Genomic DNA, 19,826 nt, shown 5'->3' on the forward strand with positions numbered 1-19,826 from the left:
TCAGCACATCCTCAAAGCCTCAGAGACAATCCCCTGTTGATTTTTATTCAACCTCTTTTCTTTGAAAATGATCCAATGGATGTTCGTTGCGAATTTATATTAGGAGACTATTTTGAAGGTTGCAGTTTACCATTCATATATTATTAAGCAATGGCTAAATTAAGGACATGTGCATAACCTGGACTTGGCTCCTTGAGAGATGCCTGGCTGCCAGACAGCCTTTTATGACTATCCCAAGCTAATTCTCAGATTCTGCAAATGGGTTCCTTTGGTTTTCTTCCACCAGTGGTTCGCCACCTGGAAGCAGGCAGAAAACAGAAGCTAGCTGGGGGATTCTCAAACGTTATCAACATACTGACCACATCTGAGGAACAGGGCTTATCTGTGCACTCATTTGCCTGTTTGCCATGGCGAGATGACCTCCTTGCCCATTTCTAACCATGCCACATCCCACTGGCTGACGCTTGCGGCACTATCATCCTACATGAGCCTGGCCCCATGATTTGTCAAGGTGAGCAGGAGGACCACCGGTACAGCTGTCCTGCAGCAATCCAGAGTTGGTTCAATGAAGAGCGTCATGAAACGGCACCCTTTGGTTAATACATAGGTCCGTTTATGTACGAGGAATCGTAGGTAACATAACTCGTAGGTAACATAACTTCTAATGTGAAAGCCCCTGTGTCCGCTTGTGCCGGGGGCAGTACAGCACGTGGACAAGCAGGGCTGCACCAACAGACTGACAACCAGGACACAAGGCATAACCGAACCGCCTGCCTGCCACCCGGCCCTGCATGGGGCTGTGGAAGACATCTTAGGTATGGTTCAACAGGAGGCTCTTGAGGTACCACGGCCTGTCCCTGTCGCAGCCCTGCCGCACAGCCCTGTCCCCCACCTGTCCCTGCCCCACAGCCCCTGCCTTAGGCCTGTCCTCACCCCACAGCCCCGTCCCCAGCTTGTCCCTGCCCCACAGCCCTGTCCCCACGCCTCTCCTCACCCCACAGGCCTGGCCTGGCCTCGCAGCCCATCCCCAGGCCTGTCCCAGCCCCCCCCCCCGCCCGCGATGGTGCCGTCCTTCTGGCCGCGCTCCCCCCGTTCCGGAGAGGTTGGTCCGGCCCTGCGCACTTCCGGCTCGCGCCGGGCCTGCTTCCGGTGTCCGCCCTCCGGCTCCTCCCGCCGCCGCCGCTGCCGCTGCCGCGATGCTGCTGCTGTGGCGGTCCCGCTGCCTGGGCCGGGCGCTGGGCCGCTCGCTGCGCGCCCTCCGGCAGGTACTGCCCGCCGCGGGCACCGGCCGCGGGGAGGGAGGAGGGAGGGCGGCGGTTGGGCGGGCGGGGACGGCGGCGCCAAGGGCACCGGGACGCGTCCCCCTCCCTTCCCCCCCCGCTCGGCGGGAGGCACCGCCGCCCCGGGGGCGGGAGGCAGGGAGGGGCGGCACGGGTGGCGGGGCTGCCCCCCTCCGGGAGGGGCCGGGGTGAGCGCGGCGCTGCCCCTTCCCGGGCCCGGCGCCGCCGGTGCGTGTGCCGCTACCGCCCCGCCCCGGGCCCGCCGCCCCCGTCGGGAAAGGCGGCGGCGGCGGCTCGCTTGCGGCACCGCGCGGAGCTGACCGGCGGGAAGAGCTTCCGAAAACCGCCGCTCTCGGGCTCCGCCGTCCCCGCCTGTCGCTGGGCTGAAGCGTTTGGGGGGCCTCTCTGTTGGCAGCCGCGACTCGCTTCGCACCCCCGCCTCCACCGGCCTCCGCCGGCAGAGACCTGCCCCGGCCGGGGTCGGCCCGGTGCAGAAACGGCAAATAAACTGGCGTCTACTTTCTTACTTAATTCCTATGCTCAATTTTCAAAGCAGTCGTTGAACCGATGCAAACGGCAGTAACCTGTGCTGGCGGTAGCTTGGGCTTGCAGAGTCTAACAGCCAGAGCCAGCTACTTAAATCGACACTGGGGCTGCGCTTGGCCAGCTGGTTTCTGTCGTTTGCTGGCTTCTGGCCACATCTTCCTTTTAAATAGCAAACATGCATAGGTGTGTGTACATACATATATATATATATGCATGCATATACATACGTATATATGCATACCTACAGGAGGAAGAAGATCACTTCTCTTCCAGATGACCAGCTGAAGCCTTGGAGCATGAGATTTGATTTTAGCTGTCGTGTGAATGTAGGCGAGCAGGTGTTGACAGCTAATTGTAATGTTGAACATTTAACTATGCCATGCTTCCCCACAGGGCTATTGTATGTTAAAAGCTTGTCTCTCGGCGCTACAAACGGATTTGTGTTTATAAATATGTGTGTATATGTATAAAACTGCACTATAAACAGTTTATAACTATATAGTTATATTTTGTTATACATTTATGTAGATAAAAATTGATTATAGTGCAGTTTAAAATAAGCTTATTTAAGTGGCATTTTAACAATATTTAAGCTTTGTCAGCTCTCAGCGGTGCTGTATAATGATACAGAATGGGGGGAAAGCCAGATGGAGTATTCAAACCTTTTACAAAAGTGTTCTGCAAATCAGGAGGTTACAGGAGGTCATAGCTGAGTACTAGGAAGGGAAGATAATTTTAGTTAACCTGTTAGATGTACTAGAAAAGTTGAGAAGTCAAGATGGTGGTAGTAGTTTGATTTCCCTTTCAGTAGGGATATGGGAAGTAAGTTTTGACAAAGGGGATAATACAGGCTTTTTGGAGAGACAGAAAGAAACGCCAGAACTTGGCAAACCTCTGATGGGAGAAGTGAGAACAATAGACATGTACAAATTTCAGAAGTGTAGGGCTGAATGGGAGAACAGTGGAGTCAGCAAGAAACAACGAAGGTAGGGAAGGGTTGGCTGGATTTTGATGATCTCGTAAAAGAGGAAAAGGTCCTGGATTCATATATCAAGTAGAAATCATGAATGTGCATCAATAGCCTGCATCTGAGCGTGTAAGACTCGGGAGGGGGTGGGGAGGGCAGCTGTTGAACTTCTCTGAAAAAGTCCAGAGAAGAGCTAGTCTGAAAAAGGATGGTTTGATTCGGAGCTGCGTTCAGTGCTTTGAGAATCAAATCCTTCTGTTTATCTGAGGAAGAGTTTGTAAAGAACTTTTTCTTCCCTGTTTGATCCTCCCCGCATGCTGGAGTTCTTAGCCTGTCATCTTAGTAACAGTATCCTTTACCACTCAGCATTGTTATCTCCATCCCGTCTTAGCATCTGCCCTGCCATGCTCTATATAATTGTGTTAAAGTCCATGAAAGACGTGCAGTGGGGTTTTTGTGTGTAGCAGTGGTTTGCGCTCATCCTTGTTGTTAAAGCAGCAGCTTCTTTGCTTTGAAGAAGCTGGGGCTGGAGAACTGATTGCTGCTTTGCCTGTCGTCGGAGCTGCCCAGCACTGGGCTTCTGTTTTGCCTCTGTTGAAGTTAACTGTACCCTCCTGTTCAGTTAGTGTCCTTACCTGAACTGGTCCCTGTTCCCACTGTTGGAGAAGAAATGTGTAGGTATACAGGCTGTCGCTTTAGCTGATGTATTCCATAATTTATTTCACTGTGTAGTGACCTACTGGAAGGTGACGGCTCCTTGAAAGGTGTGGCCTGGGATGCTGTGTGCCAGGGTCACTTTGACATAATAACGGTTATAAAAACAGTTCTGAGAAGTCATGTGAAACATGGGGGAAAAATTAATCACTTGGTACATGAGTCACTAGCTAATTAGACCAAGACGTATTTCTCCAAGTGAAGGCTGTCTCTTTAAAGTGACCCAAAGTGCTAATGCCAGCTAGCAAAACGTAAATGTTTCCATTTTCACTGAAGAAGCTCCAAGATCAGGCAGAGGGCAGATTTAGCCAGGTGATACCAGGAACAGGTGTAATCACAGTGATTCCTTCAGGGAAAAAGGGAACAGGAAACAACCCTGTCAGGCATCTCTCGGAGCTGCATGTGCATCTCCGAGGTACTGTGGTTAAGGGATGGACACAAGACAGAGGGAGTCTTGGTATCTTTCATTAGTGGCTTCTTCCTCGCCCTAGAGCTCTCCCCCTCATTTCTTAATGTAAGAGACAGAAGGGTAGAGTGATACCAATTTTTTCCTTAATTTTGCAGCAGTTGTGGAATACAGACTTGGCACCTCTCATGGAAGAGGGCTGCAGATGTGCTTTCTCACGATTTATTTTAGGACAGACCTTCTAAACTTTTTTTTTTTTTAACCTTACAGTAAACTGGTCCTGAGCAAATAAAATTGGCTGTTTCTGCCTCAGTCTGGGGCTGTACGTCTTTCTTAACAAGTTATGTCTGGAATGCTAGGAATACCTTTACCACTTCTTGTGCAAAGCACCCAGGAAAACTTTAATGGGCAGAAGGGAGCTCAGGTTGCTTGATATTTTATTTGTGATTAACTTCATATTATCTGGGACGCTACAGAAAGTGGGAAGAATTTGATCAATATAGGAACTAACGTATGTGCTGGGGATCATGGTGCTTTAGATGCTTGACCAAGCAGAGTTAACTTGAAATTTGTCTTACTGATCCCAGCTTAGGGCTGGCCAGATCTGAGTTAGCAGATCTGAGTTAGCAGGGGGCCAGTGCTGCACCAAGATTACACGTTGTAGCGTTCACGATGACACTGCAAAGTCTGCGCGGTGCTCCCCGCTTTCCCTTCCCCAGCCAGAGCTGGGGCAGGGGCTCCAGCAGGCCCTGCTGGAAGCTGGTTTTGCAGGACTGTCGGTCCAGGATCGTTGGTCCCTGCAGTGGGCTGGCAAACAGGGTGGCTGCATGGCGATGTGCTGGAGCTCCTGAGCTCTGCCAGGCCCAGGCTGGCTTAGCAGCAAGTGAGCCTGGCTGCCTGCATCCTTGGCACAGCTAGTCATAACCCTGTTGAACTGCCCATCGATCATTGAGTTGACCATTCATTAGTATCTGAGAAGCCAAATCCATCAATAAGTTTGGGTAATTAAACTGCCAAGGGGCTAATTCCAGACCTGTTAGTAGTTTTGATGATATGAAGTGTTCACTGAATATATTTTTGTATGCTACAGCACTCAGTCCTGTAGACGGTATGACAAACATAAGTATCTCTCTAGTCCTTGATGTCTATGTTGTCTTATCACACACAGCTCCACAAATTATTTTGATATTTAAGATCTGTTATATCCCATCCTGCTTGCTCTGTTGACACTGAAATCAGGGCTTATACACAAACTTCCCTTCAGACACTGAAGATGTGAATGAAATCTAATTTTTACCTCTTACCTTAGCTGCGGGATAAGGGTGCTTTGAGCTGTTGAGTAGCTGTTGTTCCAAACCAGTCAACTGCATTTTAGTCATGGTTACTGTGATATTTTCCTGTAGCTTTTAAAGAGTTCTTAGGTTCTCCAGATCTGCAGGTTCGATGCTAGAGGAATGTATAATAACAGTAGGGAAAGTAACTGGAATATCTTGAAATGTCTTTTACTTTTGAGGAATGTTATGCTGAACTAGGAGTGCAGTCAATGATTATATGGGTATGAAGTGAAACATCACCAGAAGGTGGAATTCCTGGCTCACCGAAGGTGGTAGAAATTTTGCCACCAAGAGAAATTCTGGCATTCTGGAGTTCAAAGGCTCCATAGCCTTAAAACAAACAAACAAAAAAAACCCCCAGATGCTGCATTCATGACTGTAGGAGTAAACATCATGGGATGTTTTTTCATCATATCCAGTAGCTACCCTTGACCTTCTCATTCATAGCAAATTTTAATGAATGAGTCTTTAGAAATCCGTTCCTTCTTAAAGAGGAAAGTGTGCATGAGAAGGTCAAAACGGCTGGAGCCACACTGAAAACCAAGTGCATCAGGTTTAACATCATTCCACAGGAAAGCATCCTGGAAGGAGACAAAGCAAAGAGAAGGGTGTAGATGCTCTCACCATCTCCCGCTCTTGCACATTATGGGAAAGCAGCATGCCTGCAGTCTGGAGCATGGGAATGGTGGGTCCTCTCTCTGATCCAGGTCTCGTGGGAAAACCAAAATCCTTCTAGGGTCGGTCTGTCTTTTTGCAATACTGATAGTTCCTCTTCTCTCTGACAGGGGAACTGTACTCTGGCAAGATGCTCTCTGTCTGGTGAGTCTTACGCTTTTATTTCATTTCAAACTACCTAGACAGAACAGAGCTGATAATGGAAGTTGGTAATAGGTTTGATTGGGGGTTATTTCTGTCAATCATGTAATGAAGAAACAGTTTGTGAAATGAGCTGTGTTTCCATGTGAGTGCCTCCTTTGCCTAATGTACGTGCAGCCCGATCCATTCAGCTCTGGTGAAGATTTCACAGCAGCAGCACAGTGTATTTCAAGCATTGCAGTGCTTGAAACACATGCTGTTGCAGAGCCTAGCTCTCTAATAAACTCCTTTGAAAATGATGATGAATGTTAAGTGACATGTCAAATCTAGTATGCCTGTGAACTCCTCTTCAGTGCTTAAACTGGATTTTCCCAGAGCTCTGTTTTTTCTAGCTGTACTGTGTTTATATAGCATTACATCACTCACTTCTGATTCCAATTTGAGAAACCAGTTAAATCTGCTTACCTTTTCCGGTTTCTAGAGTTCCAGTATCAGCTCTTTAGTAGGGGATAGTGTCAAAATTGTATTATAAAAAATTGCTTTTTTTTAAAATCAAGTGGGGAAATCGTTCTTCCTTCTGGCATTGTGTAATTGAGATAATTATGTTCTCCAATTGCTACGATGACTCTCTTTAAGATCAGTCTGGAAAACTGCCCAGCGCCCTGAAAGAGACAAAGGACAGGAGTTCAGTTTGTAATAAAAATTGCAGTGTCAGGGCTGCAGTGTGAGCAGTGTGGGAAGGAGACAGTGGGGTATGTGAAACTGAGAGCTTATGCTAGTACCTCCCTGCTGTGAGTTTTGGAAAAGAAGTTTTCTTGGGACAGGGAGTGGACAGAGAAGAGGAATGATGGTGGCTTGCTACTCTGCCCTACACCCTGTTTTCATTCTTTTTTTCCTCCTTACCTGTCCCTACACCTATGAGGCTTCCTGGGGGTGCCCCTTAGGGGACTGATGCCTTGCTCCTATTAGGAACCCCTTTGTATTGGTGAGGATAACTCAGTAGCAACTGAGGTTTTAGCGGTCCTGGAGGTGTCCCTCGTAGCTGTTTCCTGGTTTTCTTCTGACTGGGGTAGCTACTGCTTTGTTTGCCCTTTTCAAAGTTACTAGCTTTGAGGTCAAGATACAACTGTTTTTCCCATCTCTATAAATCTAGATGAAGACAAGACCACTGTTCATGGCAAGCTCTGGGCAGTTTTGATGTCACTGAGGTGCCTCTATATGGCTGTATTCCCCACCTAGTCCCAGGCTTCTTTCAGGGTGGACAGTGGTGTCCTCTGCACTCTTTTACCTGACAGGGACACTTGAGGGCTGGACGCCTGGATAACGTTCCTGTGGGGTAACACCATTCTCGTTCACAGGTGTGGCTGGGAGCCGGGGACTGGCTTACACGAACAGCAGGAAGCTTGTGTAAGTATCCCCAGGAAAGCTGTGATGTGAAGAGGCTGGGGCTGCTCTAGCCCTGATAAGATTTGTGGGCTGGGATGCAGAATATGGTTGGCTGACATAAAATCCCTGTGCACATCGTAGGAGTGTGGAGCTAGCCCTAACAAAATCTAGGTTTTGCAGATCAGAAACTTTGGCATGCCTAAAGAAAATAAGCTTTGTTTGGAACCAGATACTGAGGCAGGGAAGGGACAGGAAGAGGAGACTGGTGATAAATGGATCTCTGCCCTTTGATTATCTGACTAGAAGTCTTGTTTGCTTTATGGTGGCCTCCTGGTAGGATTTCTGTCAGGAGAAGTAGGGTGGTTCAGGGAGCTGTTGTTCATATGGCAAGGTTTGCATTGCTGAGGTGGTCTTCTAAAAATGTATTTGGGGAAATAAGAGCGCATCCGTAAAAGCCTGAAATGCTGGTCTGTTTGCATGAAGTAGCCTGTGTTAGAGGAAATGCTAAAGCACGTTTGCTTCAGGTTTCCAAATGTGGTGTCAGTAGGTACAAAAACCATCTTTTGGAACGCTTGGGATTGCCAGCTCCCTGTGAAGGGACATGGTGGAGAGAAATAGCTGTCTCTTGGATGTGTTGCCATAGGCAATTTATGGTGCTTTCCCTTTTTTTTTGGAGCAATCTAGCGACTTCTGTAGGGATGACAGTCCTGATCTGGAGGTAAAAAATGGTTACTGCACTAGTCTTGGGTGTGGGGTGGGCTGGCTAGGTCAGCCTTTTATCAGTATTTAAACCACAAGGGTTCTTTTGGGTTGTCTCCCTTAATTAAAATTCCATAAATGTCAGTTCTCACTGACTTTGAGAGCACTAATGATGGTAAGCTGTAATGTTTCCTTTCTTAGTGGGATTGTTGCAGCTTGAAGAGTAAGTAGGAGTCCTTTGGAACAAATACATCAGAACAGCTGAGCAGCCTTTCAGTCAGTTAAGCAAATGTAAATTCTGTACTTGAGCTTCATGCCAGCAGCCTGCAGAGAAACGTACTTCTGTGTTCATATCTTTCTCTCTTTCTGCAGAGTAAATAGCTCCAGTGTCTTCACTGTCCGTTACTTCAGAACCACTGCAGTACGTAGTAAGTAAAAAGTCAGCAGTCAGCGGGATGGCTCTTGTGCTACCTGTTGCTGTCCTGACAACAGCTGAAGCTACATCTTCCATCCTTGGTCTAGTCCCACTGCTGTCCTGCCTTGATGGGTGGCTGAGGGTTTATGACCCGGGGCCCTAAAGATTTTGTCTGGCATTCCTGTCACAATGTGACTTTCAGTCAGATGGGGATTTCTCTTGTGTTTAAATGTTAATCAGTGTTGAAGCAAGGAGAAGGCCAACATTTGATGTCTGTTGACCTACCCCCTGTAGCAGACTCCTGACGACAAGAATGAAGCAATGCCATAAGTTTTGAGCTCTGAATGCGTTCGTTCAAGTCTGTCTTTCTCTGTCACAGGGGATGACGTGGTCACGGTGAACACACCAGCCTTTGCAGAGTCAGTCACAGAAGGAGATGTCAGGTGGGAGAAAGGTAAGCAGTTGCCTCTTCCCTGAAATTTTCAGCACCGTTGCTGCTGCACTGGACAGCTCGGGGATGGATTGTAGTTCACTGGCTGACAGCCTGCTCTGTGCCTTTCAGTCTGTGACAAATGAGGCAGTTAATTGGAGTTCTCCTAAGGGGTAAGAATTGCAGTTGCTGCCTCGGCACTTCTGTCATGGGTGATGTTGGGTTGAAGGGTGATGTCTAAACTGGAATCAGACTCTGACTGTACAGTAGATTGATTGTTTGAGCTAGACTTTTCTTTAGAAGTTGTGGAGAACTGGGGCGAGTGGTGGAGACTGCTGTGGGTTAAGAGGGGAGGCCGGAGCACACCTCCCTCCTTACAGTGGTCTTCATATCTATCATTCAGCTGTTGGAGACACAGTGGCGGAAGATGAAGTGGTGTGTGAGATTGAAACAGACAAGGTAGGAGTTTTCTGGCCCAAAACTTTTTCTAGTTCTGTAGTGGGTACCCTGTATGGCTCCTCTCCGACTAAGAGCTCCTAGAGCCTGCAGGCTCTGCCTGTGTCTCCTGCTCCGTTCATGGAGAAAAGCTTTTCTCATCTAGTGTGAAAGCTGGCTGTGCCTTAAGTGAGAATTCTTTGATAACTCTTCCTTCCTCATGCATTTGATTAAGCATCAGTGATGCTGATATTTATTGGAGCTGCAATTACACTCCTCCTTCCAATTTCGGTACTCTAAGCTTTGAAACCTGTTTGTGTTTAAACAGAGGAGAAATCTGCAGAGCCATAGGATGTCTTCAGATTGTTTTAAATTTAGTCTTTAAGTTTACTCACTCCTTAAAGGACTCTTAAGCTTTGAAGTTCTTGTTAAAACTCCTTGCCAAGTTCTGCTTCCGGTGCTGTTGTCAGGAAGATGCTGGCAGTGGGTCAATTCTTGATTGTACCCTGGAGCAGGAAGATCAGGCTATACGTTACACTGCCAGCATCTCCTAAAACTTCTAAGTATTGGCACAAAATCCTGGTGGAGGGTGTGAAAAATGGTGCAAGACAGAGCCACTGTCTGTGCCAAATTACAATGTGTGTCTGTGCATATTGGCATCTTCTCTTGGGCACTTGTTCTCCATTCAATGTTTGGGGGAGTTTAATTGATTTTCCTTTTTGCAGACATCAGTGCAAGTTCCAGCCCCAGCAGCTGGTGTGATTGAAGCCCTTCTGGTACCTGATGGTGGCAAAGTGGAAGGGGGGACACCTCTGTTCAAACTCAGGAAAACTGGAGGTAAGTCAGGCATGTATAACTTGCACAGGCCTTCCTGTTTCCACCAGTCTTTTCCTGAAGATGGAAGCAAGGCATTTAGAGGGATCCGGAGAGAGGTTAAATGTTTCCTCCATCTGCTTCTGTAGCTGGAAGAAAATACTCCTATTCTGTTTGTCCATTAGAAAAGCATAATTTTAGTCCTTCTGAGGGGGGAACTTTCCTTTTGCTCCCTGTGGAGGAGACTGCAGCTCTAAGCTAAAATTAGTTGAGAATTCCTGTGATATAACTCCCTTCACTGCCCTCTTCTCTTTAGCATCCAGTCTCCTGCACAGTGAGGAGATCTAGGGTGTCGATGAGTAAAACACTTTCACCGTGGGATCCTCTTGTGGTGGCTCCTATCAGTTCAGTAGTGCTGAGAACATAAAGGCACTCTGCCAGAGGGTTAACTTTTATTAGGTTGGTTGGACTCGGAGATCCCTGACAGTGGAAGCTGTCAGTGGAAGCTGTCGTTGCCCTTACCATGGTTCTTCCTTGTCTTTCAGCTGCTCCTGCCAAGGCCAAACCAGCAGCAGCCCCTCCTCCCCCTGCAGCCCCTGAACCTGTAGCTGCGGCTGCTCCTCCCCCTGCTGCAGCACCAATTCCCACTACAATGCCACCAGTGCCGCCTGTGTCAGCTCAGCCCATCGACAGCAAACCAGGTGAGGCAACAGCCATTTTCTCCTATTTTCAAGCCTCTCTTCCTTGGGGAGAGTGTAAGGTTAAAGATGGCAAACAGTCTGGTATTTATGGTGAAGGCCTCCCCGCGTTATTGCCCTGCATGCTCCAGACTGGAGAGCTCAGCTATGCCTGGAACCTGCCCAGCCCAATTCAAGGCTGCTTCTGTGCTGTGTTGCTTGAGCAAGGAGCTCAAACCGGGCTTTCTACCTCGGGGCATTGCGATCAAGCCCTGGCTTCCCTTTTTGACTGATGTGTTCTTTACCCTCAGTGTCTGCGGTGAAGCCGGCTGCAGCCCCAGCAGCAGCCCCTCCTGGGGAGGCAGTGCCCAGCAAAGGTGCCAGATCAGAGCATAGGGTAAGCTGTGGGAATAGGGGCCTCGCCAGCGCTTCTGTTGCTGGGTAACAATCTGTTCTGGCATAAGCCTTGAGCTTTCCGGATGTGTCTGTATCTACCTGTTCACACCCAGCTCAGTGGGGCTGTGACAGAAGGGGAAATTCTCTACATGAGGGCACCACTTAGGGGTGGGGTGGAGAAAGAGCCAGGTCTGATCTGACACAGGTCTTTTCTAGGCAAAAGTCTTGTTTTGAGCTCTGCTGACTGAGCACAGAAGGCTCAGTGTGATCTGCTTGGTCTGTCCACAAGCTCTCAGCAAAGGGCTGAGGCTGCTGCAGCTGCCTTGTGCATTCTTAAGAAAACATGGTTGAGCAGCCTGCTTTCTTAGCAGTCTTGCTCTTCTCACATTAGCCTCATGCTGGAAACTTACGCATGCTTGGAGGTCCTGAGGAACACATAGGTCAGAAGTAGTTACACTGTGATGCGTTTCAGCACTGCTTTTCAAGTGAACTGTGTGTTGAGCTGGGCAGCTCCATAGTGAAACCAACTCCTCAGGCTGTCATGCTCCTCAGGGAGACCTGGAGTGAAAACCTTGGCCCTAGGCATCTATTACTAGTCAACTAGATGGCAAGAAGGGCATTTTGAGTTTCTTGTGCATTTTGCCCCTTGGATGAGCTTGAGGCAGCTTCTGCTTATATCTTTTTAATTTTCAGGTGAAAATGAATAGGATGCGTCAGCGTATTGCTCAACGGCTGAAAGAGGCTCAGAATACTTGTGCCATGCTGACCACTTTCAATGAGATTGATATGAGGTGAGGAGCAGACCTCTTTTTCCCTTTACGAGTAGAAATAGATGCAGGCAGTCATCTTTAAATAGCAGTCAAGACCTTGGTGATTCTCTTTGGAGAGGTTAGCAACATGTCTTTTGGGACCTCTTTCTTAGGCGTGTACCACCGTCCGTGCAGCTTCATCATGGCCATGTTGGTGTTGCAGTATGAGGGGTGCATAGCTTCCTAATGGCCTGTCATTCCTCGGGAGTCAACTGCTGCTTGTAAAAGGGGCAGTCTGGTTCCTCATCTGTGTGGTTCTTGGTTGAGGACTGGCAGATGTTGAGCAGAAGACCAGGAGTGGCTAGTATTGCTTGTATAGTGGCCATTAGAAGACAGCATCTGCTTTCTGCCACCCCACCAGGTTACTGCTTTTGGAGGTGGGCACATTTAGCTTCCAATGAGGTGGTTCCCCAGGGCACATCAGCCTTTCAGGTGAGCGTTACATAGGTCTGAGGCCTTTGCTGTCGGATGGTGCAGCTTTCCAGAGACAGACTAGCATCCTTCCCCATCCCCTCCGGGCAGGTGGGGGTCTCCTGACTCAAGTGCTTGCATGGACTGAATGCACTAATGGCTTTGGAGGGTGGGCAGCTTATGTTACAGTGCATTAAGGGGAAATTGTGCCCAAATCAAATTGCCTTGTGAAATCCTATGCTGCTCCTTAAGACAAAACATGTAAATATTTGGGTCTCAGAACAATAAGGTTGGCAAAATAGTCTTGATTGGAGGGGAAGTGCTGCAGCTTTATCTCCTCTCAGAGGCTCATTGAGGTGTCGCTTTACGCTGGCCTCGGGCTCTCATTGCATCTGGTAATTTGGTTTGGATTGATTGCTGTGAGGTTGACTCGTGAGGACCTGTGCTGGGGCCTCCTGCTTCCCACCGGGGGTCAGCGTCTGAAAGGAGGAAGCTATAATGAGCCAGTTTCATAGCAAACCTCGTCCTCATTGCTGCAGTCCTTGTATCTTGGGAGGCACTAATGTCTTTGGGCAGTAATCCTAGCCCTAAACAAGGTTAGGCACAGGAAAACAAACACTCTAAACCATGGAGACCCCTGCCCCTTGCTGAAACTGTCTCTTCAAAGACTCAAGGTCTCTGGAGGGGGGAGGGATGGACCATGCAATTCCACAGCATCTGGTATTAGCCTGGAATAGGCAGAGCTTGTAGCCACAGCTTGGTTGGCTTTTTGTAAATGGCCTCAGTTCTGATAAATAGAAGCAGTGGGGAAACATGATTAGTCTGGTTGAGGACTGTGGGTGGGCTGGCACCCACTACCATAGCATCTGGGAAGATTTCTTTCATATTCATTCAACTCCCAAAGCCGGACAGTTGGGTATGGAGGCATCGTTGTGCTGGCTGGCGCTGGACTTGCACAACGATTGAAGTCTTTTCCCTCGATCACCACGTGCATCTTTTCTGCTCTTGGTATTTCCTGGTTTTCACTCTTCTGGGGTTGGCCCAGCCACACCTGCAGTTGCTGTCTGTGGTGCCGCACTGGTATCAGCACTGGCATCTCCAGATAATTGGTGGCAACATCAGGCCTAAGCAGGAAATATGCCATGCCCTATCTTGCTTTTGTGCCTGGCAGTGTGGGCCATGCAGGTTAACCCTGTCCTGTTGAGTTTGTGGTCCAGGACAGTTCCTGTTAGATCCTTTGGCAGGGGTCTTAGAGCCACCTTCAGCCCACTTCACCTATGACATTTGAAGGATTTCTCAGCAGACTGGGGGTTTGCTGGTTGGTGGTGCAGGTTTGCAGTCCTTGGGGCTGGCACTGAAACCTGTTACGGAGCGAGGGAACGGTGTTTTCTTGGACTCCCTGCTGACCAGCGTTATCATGTGTTTTGCAGCAACATCCGGGAGATGAGAGCTGTACACAAGGATCCCTTCCTGAAAAAGCACAACCTGAAGCTAGGTTTCATGTCAGCTTTTGTGAAAGCTGCAGCTTTTGCTCTGCAGGACCAGCCCGTTGTGAATGCAGGTGAGTGGTGACCCTTGCTGGTAAGTTGCATGTCTCACCAGTGAATGTGGCAGAGTGGGGGAAAGCAGGTGGCCAAGTCCATGGCAGGGCTAATAGCTTGGACAAGCAAGTCAAATACACAGGGAAAGTGGGGACAGTCCTACGTGCTGCAGCTGATTTTGCTAGTGCCACTTCTGTAGGTAGAGGACAGCTTGCCAAGAGGGGCTCTATTACGAAGGGGTTGCCAGGAGCGGGGCTGGGGCCATGTGTACGCAGCCCGCAGAGGGCAGAGCCTGCTGGTTGGTGTAGAGGTAGCTGCTGTAGGTGTGATGCAGTTCCTGGGGGGTGTCAGAGGTGCTTGCTCAAACCCAGAAGAGGAGAATAACCAAGGGGATGCCTGAGGGGGACTGACGTATCTGAACTGTGTTTCCTTTCTGTCTATCCTGATGCTTCTCCCACAGGTGCAATGAGGGCTCATTCTTCTCTGGAGTTATGTTTAAGCTAGAGATGAGCAAGTTGTTATGATTTTGTGGCTAATTCTGACCTGTTGAGCCCTTGATCTTGGGTACTGCATGTGTAAGAGAGCTTTTTTTTCTCCTTCTAGTGATTGATGACACGACCAAAGAGATTGTGTACAGGGACTATGTGGACATCAGTGTCGCTGTAGCAACTCCTCGGGTAGGTACCTTGTATGCTTTGGCCGTGCTTCCTGCAGCCTCGGGTCTGGGATGGCCTTATACTTTGAGCCAACTCAGCTTTGAGCTCCACTGCAGCAGAAACTTACTGAGGAGACTGATCTTCTAAATGAGACATCTGATACATTGTGTACTGCTGAGCTGGGTTTTGGGAGGAGATGGAGGACCAAGAATATTCTGCCACTGTACTAGGAGATGTAGTAACAAGGTCAATATAGATCTCAGTGGTTAATGAGTAGGGCCAAGTTAGGGAAACTCTTTTTTTCATGGACCCATGAGGATATGGCGTAGACAGTAAAAGTTGTGCATGTCCTGTCCTTTGGCTAACCCTACTGTGCTGTTCCACCATTTATGTAAATGACATTGCTGCTTCAAAGAGATGTTCCTGTCCAGGGAGAGTATGGGATGGAGATACAGATGTTGAATTAGTTGGTTCTGTTGTGAGGCAGAGGTTTGGCTAGGACTGAAGTTCTGTCACTGCTCCCAAAGTCTAGGGGAGGTCCAGCATAGAGGGACTCCACTCTTCGCACGGAGAAAGAGGTGGCAGCTGAACTCTGCCCAGTGCCTTACCTGCTTTTATGCATGTGGGGCTGGATCCAGACAGACCTGGTTGATTTTATGAGATGGGCTTACAAAGGCAAAGGTGATGTCTCATTTACGGAGTCGGCCCGTGGTGCTTGTCATGCCAGGTTTCCCGGCAGGCTGCCAGGCTGTGAGGCAGCTTTGCCAACCACCTGCTGTGCACTGAGGAGGCGGCAGGAACTCTGCTGGGCTGAGGCCAGGCTCCTACCCCATAACAGTTATCTGTGTGTCGCTGCGGTGAATTTGCTGATCATGCACTTTGCTTCTCCCTAGGGTCTTGTGGTCCCTGTCGTTAGGAACGTAGAAAACATGAACTTTGCTGACATAGAGCGTGCTATCTATGAGTTGGGGGAGAAGGTAAGTAAAGTTGGAGGTTTTTCTGAAAAGGGTTGGGAGGAATGGGAAGAATTGGGGGTGCTGGATAGGCATTAATTGATTCAGTCCCTCTGTGTCATCTCTGACCTCTAGCACACTGAGTCGTGCTGTGGGGAGTGATCCAGTTACATCTGTAGCTGTGCCTGTGCCTTACAGGACAGGCCTATCTACTTGTTGCCCTTCCAGAAGACCACAAACTATGCATTAGTGACATGGTGTGTCTTCACCTTTGTCTTTAGAGGCCAAGGCTGAACTGCCCTGGGGTAGAAGTCCCTGTGCCTGTCTCCTGCAAAAGCAGCAGTTGGAAGTAAAGGCAAGAGAAACCTTCCCCAAAGCCAGTAAATGTTCAGATCTAAAGACAGGGTGCATTTTCAAGTAATTCATGCTGGTTTTCAGCTGAACATATCAATAAGTGAAGCTCTTGCCATCAGCATTTATTCCTGCAGAGAGTGAATGTCCAAACCCTTGTCCTCTGCCTTCTGTGATCTGTGTGGCTTTCTAAGACCTTACTTTTTCTTCTAGGCACGGAAGAATGAACTGGCCATTGAAGACATGGATGGCGGCACTTTCACAATCAGCAACGGAGGGGTTTTTGGGTCACTCTTTGGGACACCTATCATTAATCCACCCCAGTCTGCCATCTTAGGCATGCATGCCATCTTCGACAGGCCTGTGGCTGTGGGAGGCAAGGTAGGTGTTGCTGCACAGGAGGTTTCAGTAAACAGAGGGGAGGGCTCAGTGGGATGAGGACCATAGCCCATATGCTTTTCCTAGGCAGTTGGTGTAGGGCAGCTTTGCTGGCACTGGTGCTTGCCTGAGGTGTGCAGGGGGCCTTGTCCTATCCGTGAGGGGGAGAACTGGATAATCTGCTTAGATGTGGGGAGGAGGAAGCTGTAGCCTTTGTGATAGAGAACAGTTCCAGAAAGGGACCTAGTCTTGTGTGGTGTGGACCCAGCCTGGGTGGTGATCAGTGCCTGGGTGAGTGAGTGGGTAGGTAATCCTGCCAGGCAGGACACATCCAGGAGGGCCTGAGCCCTGGATTCAGGATAGGAAAAAGCCAGATCTTCCTCGAATTCACAGGAGGGCATCATGCAGGCAGTAGGGCTGAGCTCACTAATGCCTGTCTTATTCCTCCCCTTCAGATCGAGGTGCGGCCCATGATGTATGTGGCGCTGACGTACGATCACCGGCTGATTGATGGCAGAGAGGCAGTGACTTTCCTGCGCAAGATCAAGGCAGCGGTGGAGGATCCCCGCGTGCTGCTGCTCGACCTGTAGAGCAGCCACACCCCCACACAACCCACCCAGGGCAGGGCTGCAGCACCAGCAGGGGCAATGCAGGGCATTCAGGAACTGGCAGGGGTCATTCCAGTCTCCCTCCCTCCGCTGTGATCGGAGCTGTCCCAGAGGGAATTGTGGGAATAGCTCCTACCTCCTTTCCTATTCTGTTTAACGAAGGTTCAGTTTCTCATGAGGATTGCTATGCAGTGGGCCAACCACTGAATGGCACTGCCTTTCCAGAGCTGTCTGTATGGCATCCTCTCCCTCACAGCACCAAACTCTCACCTCTAGCTTGTCCTATACCACTGGAAACTGCTTGCTGCTGCTGTGCTAGGATACCCTTCCCTGCCGCTCCAAGGTGGGTTCAGCTTTATTTCCTAGCACTGAGGTTCCTGGGAGGGAGAGGAGAGGAAAGGCTACTGTTCTGTCCCTGTTTTGCTTGAAAATATTTCACACTCATCTGCCTTGCAAGGGCCGTCTGGGGACCCCCAGGCCGCTTGCAGCAGAGGTTTTGATCAGAGCAGGGCTTGAGGTAGGTGTCGTGCCTCTGGCAGTGCCCTAATTACACTCCCTCCACAAACAAACAGGAATGCAGTGGTGGCAGTTCCCCTGCTTTCCCTTGGAGATTGTTTGTCTCTCTCCAGCCTGGTCACTGTGGCGTGAATGTTCATGTCCGGGTGGGCAGAGCCCGTGACCTCTGTGGAGGTAGCACTGTTCCTGGGGGGACAATCCTTTCACCATTACATGCCCGACACGGGGGTAAGAACCAGCCCCCAGCAGCTGTCCTTGAATCACAGCTCACTGACGGTGGATCCGACTGCTGGCTTCCTGCGTGCGAGGGCTTGGCCTGCTACCAGCAGAGAGGCAGCTGGGGAGGGCCAGGTCTTTAACTGTAATGTATATCCCAGCCCAAGGCTGCTGGTTTTGGGGGGAGGGGGGCAGTCCTTAATCTGATAGCGCACACATGTATTGGAGAGTGAGGGGGTTGCTAGTGCCTGCAGAGTCTATTACTCTTACCCTCTACACAGAACTTGTAACTAAAATATTTAACACAGCGGATTTTAAATGAAATAAAAGTGGGCAACGACTGCGAGGTGGGGTGTGTTTGAGGGGATGAGCAGCAGCTCCTGAGTGAGGACTGAAGCATCAGCAGCATCCCTAGTGTAGTGTAAGAAGCCTGTTATCTGGTGGTGAGAGAAAAGAGGGAATGGGAGCTGGGCTCATCACTGGTGGTGCTAAATTGAAGCTTCTCTGGCTGTGACCTCTACTGTCCTCAAACCCTCTTTGGCACAGAATTGGCTCTTCCAAGCAAAGATGAGGCTTTCAGGGCTGGAAATCATCCTTTTCTTGGTCTAGCAACAGAACTGTTACAGACGGCAAGGAAATCCCAGTGTTTGCTAAATGGTAAGAGGGAGACCTGGGACAGGCTCTTAAAGTACAGGTATGGAGCCAGATTGTTTTTTCCCTGCTACAACAGAGGAGAGTTGTAAATCATGCAAGTGGGGGAAAAGGCTGGTAAGGGTTGCAGAGGGAGAAAGGAGGCAAGATCAAAGAACTGTAAAGCAAAAGCTGTCTGTGGTGCTGAGAGCGTTTCCCCAGGGAGCTGTCCCTGTTGGAACAATATGAAATTGTTCCTGGATCACGGCAGGGTTTTTCCATCTCTGACATAACTTCAGAGAATGGTTTGCCCTTCCCGGCTATGAGTGAAGAAGGCGGCCCCTTTTAACAGAAAATGATTGCGCTCACAGCTGGCATGCTGATGAAAGGGAGAGCAGTTCCTAGTACTGGTTCCTATGGCTTCCTGGCAGCTATGGACAAACTGGTGCATGGAGTCAGCTTTCCTCTGACTCCCTGGTTGAGGTAGAAGGTTAGGAGGAGAGGACAAACCCCTTCCCTGTGCTGTAAAGGAAGGGCAAAGACTCTAGCTGCTCACGCACAAATGAGTGAAAGAGAAGGTTCTGATTAAAAAATGCTGCTAGCACCCAGCCCTCCATGCTGGTTTAGGGTACAGAGGGCACACCTTGACTTTGTACATGAGCCTGGGGAAGGGCAATGCCTGTATTCTGTCTGGAGCTGCAATAAATGAGGCCTTTGAACTACCCAGGGAGTGATGTACAGTCAAGCTCTTAGAACGATGCAGCCTAGCAAACTGCTTTATTTAATCTCCCCTGTTGGGGCTTGCTGTAGGAGGGTTGTGCAGCTGCTGTGCTTGAAGCTTCCTTTTTTTGATCCTCCTGGATGACACCTATGGCACTGTGTTGCAAGAAGCCATGCTGTGGCTTTGGCTGCAGGGTTGGTCCTGCTGAACCTCCCCTGAATTACAGGACTAGGAGGCTGGTGGCCAAGGGTGCAAGCCTGCTGCTGGAGGGTTCAGCCAGTGCAGGCTGCCCTAGAGAGGAAAATCCCCAGGCTTAGCGGCTCCTGCTGTCTGGCCTCCTGTGGCATCAGTGGTCAGCTCCCTGGTTAGTCCTTTTGCTTCTGCACAGTCTTTGAGGTGTCCCCTGCCTTTGCTGGGATGGGAGATGAGTTCCTCCCGGGCTCTGCTTCCCTCTGGTGGACAAGCGCTCCTGCTGCTGCCCGAGAGCCAGGCTGAGTCAGCAAGGAGCAGGGTGTTACTGCTGGTGGCAAGCAGGAGCTGGAACCAGCTAGCCACAGAAAAGTTTCACTGGTGCCAGTAATTCCTTACTACCACGAAGGAGCGCTGGGAAAGGAGGGCCAAAACTACACTACTGCCATTGCTAGCTCATCCTTCAGCCTAGGGCTTTGACTTGCACAAATGAGCACTGCAGCCTCTGCTTTGGGCTATTAGCAGACACCATT

At 49.5% G+C, this 19,826-nt stretch overlaps 1 protein-coding gene across 2 annotated transcripts; it reads left to right on the top strand.

Moving 5' to 3' along the window:
- The first annotated feature begins 1,196 nt into the window (after positions 1-1,196).
- Positions 1,197-17,889, top strand: DLST (dihydrolipoamide S-succinyltransferase). 2 transcript variants are annotated; one of them, XM_050897765.1, is made up of 15 exons: positions 1,197-1,265; positions 6,033-6,066; positions 7,422-7,470; positions 8,521-8,576; positions 8,943-9,017; positions 9,397-9,452; positions 10,154-10,265; positions 10,787-10,942; positions 11,230-11,315; positions 12,008-12,105; positions 13,965-14,095; positions 14,679-14,752; positions 15,625-15,708; positions 16,249-16,416; positions 16,869-17,889. In XM_050897765.1, the coding sequence occupies exons 1-15, from the start codon at positions 1,197-1,199 to the stop codon at positions 17,001-17,003; spliced, it is 1,383 nt and encodes a 460-aa protein (XP_050753722.1). In that variant the 3' UTR covers positions 17,004-17,889. The 2 variants fall into 2 exon arrangements, with proteins under 2 accessions (XP_050753722.1, XP_050753723.1); XM_050897766.1 differs by lacking the exon at positions 1,197-1,265 and adding an exon at positions 5,909-5,932.
- The last annotated feature ends 1,937 nt before the right edge of the window (positions 17,890-19,826 follow it).

This window comes from Gymnogyps californianus, chromosome 5 (genome assembly GCF_018139145.2).
Source record: "Gymnogyps californianus isolate 813 chromosome 5, ASM1813914v2, whole genome shotgun sequence".
Classification (NCBI taxonomy): Eukaryota; Metazoa; Chordata; class Aves; order Accipitriformes; family Cathartidae; genus Gymnogyps; species Gymnogyps californianus.

Coding starts and splice junctions, on each gene's coding strand:
- DLST (XM_050897765.1), top strand. CDS start 1,197: ATGCTGCTGCTGTGGCGGTCCCGCTGCCTGGGCCGGGCGCTGGGCCGC. Junction 1,266..6,032: donor CGCTGCGCGCCCTCCGGCAG/GTACTGCCCGCC, acceptor TCTCTCTGACAG/GGGAACTGTACTCTGGCAAG. Junction 6,067..7,421: donor GGCAAGATGCTCTCTGTCTG/GTGAGTCTTACG, acceptor TCTCGTTCACAG/GTGTGGCTGGGAGCCGGGGA.